The following is a 6320-nucleotide window of genomic DNA, read 5'->3' on the forward strand; positions in this document are numbered from 1 at the left end:
AAAACTTATAAGAGACTTGTATTGAAGTTGGAAAATGAGCTTATATTCTACATTCATCAACTCACTATTTATAGTGATTACATGAAATAAACTAACAAAATATCAAACTAACAATTATCCTAAAAATCTCAACAAAATATAATCTTCTTCTACTAGCAAATCTTAGCTAAAATATTTGTTAACAAACCAACATGATCTTTTGTTAACAAATATCTTTATTTTTCTAATAACTAAATTATTTTGATATCAAACATAATCTAGCAAAATCTGTAGGAAAAGTTGCATATCTCAACACTCCTCCTTGCCACTTTTGCTGCAGATTTTGAATTGTCTTCTCAAATTTTTGAATCTTGTTTTGGACGAGACTTTTATAAGAAATTTTGCAATTGATGATTAGCCTTGCAATGAACTTCTTCCTTTGGGTTTTTATGCAAGCTAAATATTAGTCTTGCAACGAACCACTTCTTTTGTCTTCTCATGCCAAACTCCATATAAAAGATGATTTTTTTTTTTTATGTTTCCAAATAACCTTCTCATAGGTTTAAAATGGAACATCCTTTGATGATATTTGAACCTATACAGAAAATATAAAATTCTGCATGGTTCTTCATATTGTCATCACCATCAAAATCTGTAGACTCAAAAACAAAAATGTTATAATCTTAATAAATATCAGGAATCAATTTGATATCTCCTGACTTATCACTGATCTCCTCCTGAATTTTTTCAGGATCTGAATTCTTGATTTCATCATCATGTTCCACTTTAGAATTGTCAAAATCTGATCAATTCATAGTGAAACTTTTCCTTTTTATTTTAATTGAGAATAATTTATTCTCAATCAAATCATTAGCCATTATCCTTGTGAAAACGGCATCAAAAACTGATATGTGAATGCTGGCTTTGGATCTCTGTCTAACTGCAACTTTGTGGTCTCTAATTTGTGTATCCATCAGCTCTTCAAATGCTGGTGAAACAAAATTCATCTCCACCATATCCCGTAGATCATTGACTACCAAATAAGTCCAAAATTTTATGGCCCAAATTTGGTAAGTTTCACCACCAAAAGTTGAAACATTTGACAAAAAGTTCTTTCCTGTCATGGTTTTGAACTTATAAAGGATCCTCACCAATGCACTCTCAAAAAAAGACTTAGACCCTTAAAATATAGGTTCTTGATACCACTTTGTTGATTTTTTGGGGCATAAACTAAGAAACAACACCTTAGTGTTGCAAAAAAGGCTTATAAGAGACTTGTATTGAAGTTGAAAAATGAGTTTATATTCTACATTCATCAACTCACTATTTATAGTGATTACATGAAATAAACTAACAAATTATCCAACTAACAATTATCCTAAAAATCTCAACAAAATATAATCTTCTTCTACTAGCAAATCTTAGCTAAAATATTTGTTAACAAGCCAACATGATCTTTTGTTAACAAATATCCTTATTTTCTAATAACTAAATTATTTTGATATCAAACATAATCTAGCAAAATTTGTAGGAAAAGTTTCATATCTCAACACTCATTAACTCGTGCTTCTACATCAACCCACATACCTGAAGAAACTGGAAGAATCAAACAAGCCTCCCAGTAAAATTGTTAGAAACCTCCGGGGAGGTTTATGAAATTATCCCAAACAAAAATTTAGAATGAATAAGTTGCTTTTTATAACAGTTCTAAAGGTTTCTTGAGACTTTATAAATTAGGTGTCTTGAGTTTGCAAAAATAATTTCTTCCAATCTCTCCAGATATGTGGGTTGATGTAAAAGCACTAGCTAATGAGTGTATTGATATTAGGGAATATCTTGATTCCCAAAATTTGATGAATTTGATGTCAAATAATGATAAGTGCAATGATGGGTTTGTTAGAGAATTCTATGCCAATTGTAGTGGAAATAAGGACAAGTCTGTAATGAATTCACAGGTTAGGAATGTACAAATGGAGTTATCTACTGAGATTCTAAGGGATGAGTTTGGTTTGGTTGACAATGGATATTCTGTTGATTATAAAAAAATTAGTGCCAAAAAAAATTGATAACCTTACTGTAGAGGGGTATAATGAGACAGAGTTTCTTGGAGAAATTCTGCAAAATGATGACAGATTATGCAAATGGATAAAAAAAATAAGGGAGAATTGGAGTTTTGGTCCCCAATTTATTACCAACGCGCGAAACTAGTCCCCAATTGATTGCACATAACAAATGTGGTCCCCAATCTATTCAATTTTGCTCAAAAGTGGACAATTGACGGGTTTTCATAATTTTTTGACGGAAATAAGTCACGTGAGAGCATGTGCCCATACTTAAAATCCTTTTTTCATTTTTTTAAGCGGGAAAACACATAAAAAACTATTTCCTGCTTTATGGTGCCCTCATTCCTAATTAGCAAAGACAAAACTCAATTAGCAAATGGAGTTAATTATATTAATTAGTGATAAGGACGCCAGGCTCCACCTGAGCGACCCATTCCTTGGGCTCGTCTTCTTCCATAAACACAACCGACTCTGTCCGGCCGCTGACGGAGGCGGGCGTGGTTTCGCCGCTGGAAAACACTTTCAATCTGGATTCCATTTCCCTCCCCCAGGGCCGCCTTGGCGTAGAATTGGAGCTACCAGCAGCAGCAGCAGCAGCAGCTCTAGCGTAGGAGAAATGATAGCGGCCAGAGACAGAGCCGGGTTCCGAATCGGCGTAGTCATCCCCGCAGTTATTGTGGTGATTGGAAGAGCCAGAACAGGGCTTGCAGTTCTTGTACGTACCCGAAGCCTTCATTGCAATGTCCTTGATCTAAAACACAATAATAATGCCTAATGATCAACAAATGTAAAACTGGAATGAAAATATTACTCCGTAGAGAATTATGTAGCAGAATGAAAAGGGCAGAGTAATGGATGGACATCAGACTACAGTACTTGAGAAGTGAGGGCTTTGATGGCTTGTCTAGTGGAAGGAGTGGAAATAGCGGCGGCGGCGGCGTCGTCGTCATCATCATGTTGGGGTTGGGGAAGAGATGCGGCATTGAGGTGTTGCTTAGAGCAAGCTATACAAGTCAACATTATTTGCTGCTTGACTGGACCAGAGCTGCGCGCCGAGGAATTGAGAATGTAGAATAGTTTTGCCTTTTGGCTGTGGGATCTCCGCTAGTAAATCAAAGTTTAGCTTTTGCCCCCGGGGTACCGGGGAAAAAGTGGGTCAGCAAATCAATGGAGGAGTACATGTACTCGGGAATTTGATGAGGGCATGATCAAGTGCGAAGAAAAAATGAGGAGGACGACTCAACTTATGTTATGAAGCATGAAGGGTCGGTTCAAAAAATTGCAGTAGAAGTTGGAGAAGGAGAAGGTTGGAGGGGGAGAGAGAGAGAGAGGTAAGCTTTAGCTTCATTTGCAGCAGGATTACTTTTTGTCTACTTTAGTACACGTACTTTTTTGTCCTTCCATTTATTATTCCTTCCATTTGTCTGTCTATTTTTTGTCTATAATAATAAATAAGGCAATAAAAGAAGAAGAGAATGTGAAAGGGAAAACAAAGAAGAGCGAAGATGCAGAGAGAGAGAGAGAGAGACTAGTGTGAAAGAAAAGCTGTTGAGATTTGTGGGGTTTTCATTGCTCTCTCCATGTGGTACTAGTGCATACAGTAGGGAGCATTTCTGCAAGGAAAAGATCATAAGAGAGGCGGGCAACGGGTTCTGCTGCAACCTGCAAGTTTCGAGTTTTTCCCGTCCGTCTTTGTCACATTTTGGGTTTAAGTTTCGGAGGGAAACACTTCACAACCTCGTGGGGGCATGGCCTCATCTGGTTTTTTGTTCTCGTTTCTGGAGCCTGAAGAGAAGAAGGGGGGACAATTAGTGTGTTTTGTCTTTGCTAATTAGGAATGGGAGCACCAGAAAGCAGGATATAGTTTTTTATGAGTTTTTCCGCTTAAAAAAATGAAAAAAGGATTTTAAGTACAGGCACATGCTTTCCGTCACTTATTTCCGTCAAAAAATGATGAAAACCCGTCAATCGTCCACTTTTGAGCAAAATTGAATAGATTAGGGATCACATTTGTTATGTGCAATCGATTGGGGACTAGTTTCGCGCGTTGGTAATAAATTGGGGACCAAAACTATAATTCTCCCAAAAAATAAAGTTTTATGGGCCTGATATGAAAGTTTTGCCAAGGCTTTTACATCTGATAATTACTCATAACATTGTTCCTAAAGTTGGAAGTATCACTTCCGTTAATGCACTAGAAATAATTATTTTGTGATATTTGTTGAAGAAAAAATCAATGAACAGTAGCAAATTGATGATTGCCACCATCTTCAACAAGATTATGAAGGTTAAGAGCAGAGAGTAGAAGAAAACCTATCTCCCATTTGGTATATTTCTTACTAGGATCTTTAAACGCTTTAAGGTTCCTTTTTATGGTAAGCATATTGACAAAGGATTTTACAATCAAAAAATGGGAGTTTCATACTTCAAGAAAATGGCAATCAAAACTGAAAATCAGGGTTGGATGTAGAAGAAATTTCAAACTGTTGATGCTGTCATTAGAGAGAGTGGGGAAAAGAATAAGAAAATTGAAGAAATAAAAGAATTGGATGAAATGGGAAAGTTTGCTGGGGTTGAGAAGCTACCGGTTTTGGGAGAAAAAGAAGAGTTCGATGATGTTGTTATACTTTCAGAAGAAACCAGAGTTGGGAAAAATATATGTTAATGTGTTCTTTTTTATCTTATTGTTTCTTCTTGTCAAGTAACCAAAGTGCATAACCTAATTCTTTTCTTCTTAGGTTCAAAATAAGGTGAAAGAAATTTTAAAAAAGATTGGTGCCTTGGAGGTGAAAGAGACCAAATTTGAGATATTGACATTTTTAAAAGATGTAAGACATGTTCTTTATGTTTTCTTCACTGATTTTTATATATACTAATATCTTTATTGAGCAGTGTCATCCAGAAGGTTATGGAGTAGCAAAGAAGGATTTGAAAGAAACTGTAGGCTTTCATCTTATAGACTACAAAAATCGCTCCTCAAATATATGTTGAAGTCTAGTTGCTTTAATCAATGAAAATATGTCACTTTCATCTGAGTTTTCTGATATTCTATTTCATTGTCCACAGCTGTGTGAGTATACTAGATAAGCAACATCTTTTTGATATTACAAAAGAAGAATTGGAGCAAGTGATGCATGATGAGCAATGTCTCAATGACAAAGTTAAGTTTTTTATTCTTTTGAACAGTGATAGCTCCTTCTTCATTTTCTTTTATTGGCATTTTATTGAATCTGTGAATTTGTTCCATTATTTTAAGATCGTGACACAGTACCTTCATTTACTCCAGAAAGAGTATCAGCAATTTGTTTTCTTCAATTCTATGTTTTGGGTACGTTCTAATATTTTTATTTATTTTCTTGTGCCTTGCAAAATTTATAACTAACTCTTGCTTGTCATTCACTTCATTGCAGCTGAAATACGTGTTAGATTATCCATGCATATCTCCCAGAACCAAAAAGACTTTTGTTGGTGAAACCAATCAGGAATCCATGAAAAATCCTGAAACGGTATACGCATTTTATCACTCTCATTGCTTTGTCATCTATAGCATTAGGAGCTCAGCCATTACTTTAATTTTTAGCTGTGTACTTATTGCATAGCTTTTAACAAATTGGATATTGTTTAAGTTTCAAAAAAGTCATCATCCAACACAAATAAGCAAAGATATCAGAAAACTAAAGAATTAGGAGGAAATGAGCAGTTAATAACAGAATTGGCATCAAGGTGTTTCCATGACTAAACTTAAGATATACATTATAAAATTTTCAGGACTATATGGCACGAAATTTAAAATACTACTGATTAATATAAAAAATATAACTTCAGCCACTAATTACTATCTTTCATACCTTCCAACACCAAGCTGGTGTGCTCATTCATCAATTCCAACTTCTTCAAAAAATCTCTGCTTCAGCATTGTGCGATTTCTTCCACTTGACCTCCAATTTCTTTGCTTTGGCTTCACAAAATAAACTTTTGTTCACTTTCAAGAAACCTCTTCGACCAGCAATCACCTGCCAAAATGCAGATCAACATAAACAGATTTACTCAAGACAAATTAAATTCTCATCACTCAACACCTTACCAGTACCTCCAACCAAAAGCTGTCGACAGCAAAAGGCTTACCTTTCATCGGTCCATCATCGTTAACTTTAGCCCTTTTCTTGCTTGTCAAATCCTTTTCATGATGATTTTCTAATTGTAAGGGGCGTTTGAGGTGTGTTTCATCCGAGAATTGAACTCGACTGTTAAATCTGATGCAAAAGCATTATATGAAGA

General features: G+C 35.3%; 1 protein-coding gene across 1 annotated transcript; it reads right to left on the bottom strand.

Annotated features, from left to right (window-relative positions):
• Nucleotides 1-2433: 2433 nt before the first annotated feature.
• Nucleotides 2434-3133, bottom strand: LOC113777300 (protein Brevis radix-like 3). The gene is made up of 2 exons (XM_027322334.1): nucleotides 2919-3133; nucleotides 2434-2793 (listed from the first exon to the last, which is right to left on the bottom strand). Exons 1-2 carry the CDS (start codon nucleotides 3060-3062, stop codon nucleotides 2434-2436), a joined length of 504 nt encoding a protein of 167 aa, XP_027178135.1. The 5' UTR covers nucleotides 3063-3133.
• Nucleotides 3134-6320: the final 3187 nt, after the last annotated feature.

The sequence above is a fragment of the Coffea eugenioides genome, chromosome 7, assembly GCF_003713205.1.
Source record: "Coffea eugenioides isolate CCC68of chromosome 7, Ceug_1.0, whole genome shotgun sequence".
Classification (NCBI taxonomy): domain Eukaryota; kingdom Viridiplantae; phylum Streptophyta; class Magnoliopsida; order Gentianales; family Rubiaceae; genus Coffea; species Coffea eugenioides.

Excerpts from the sequence above, each read along its gene's own strand:
- LOC113777300 (XM_027322334.1), bottom strand. The coding sequence starts at position 3,062 with ATGTTGACTTGTATAGCTTGCTCTAAGCAACACCTCAATGCCGCATCT. Across the intron at positions 2,794-2,918 it reads TCAAAGCCCTCACTTCTCAA|ATCAAGGACATTGCAATGAA; the intron begins GTACTGTAGTCT and ends ATTGTGTTTTAG.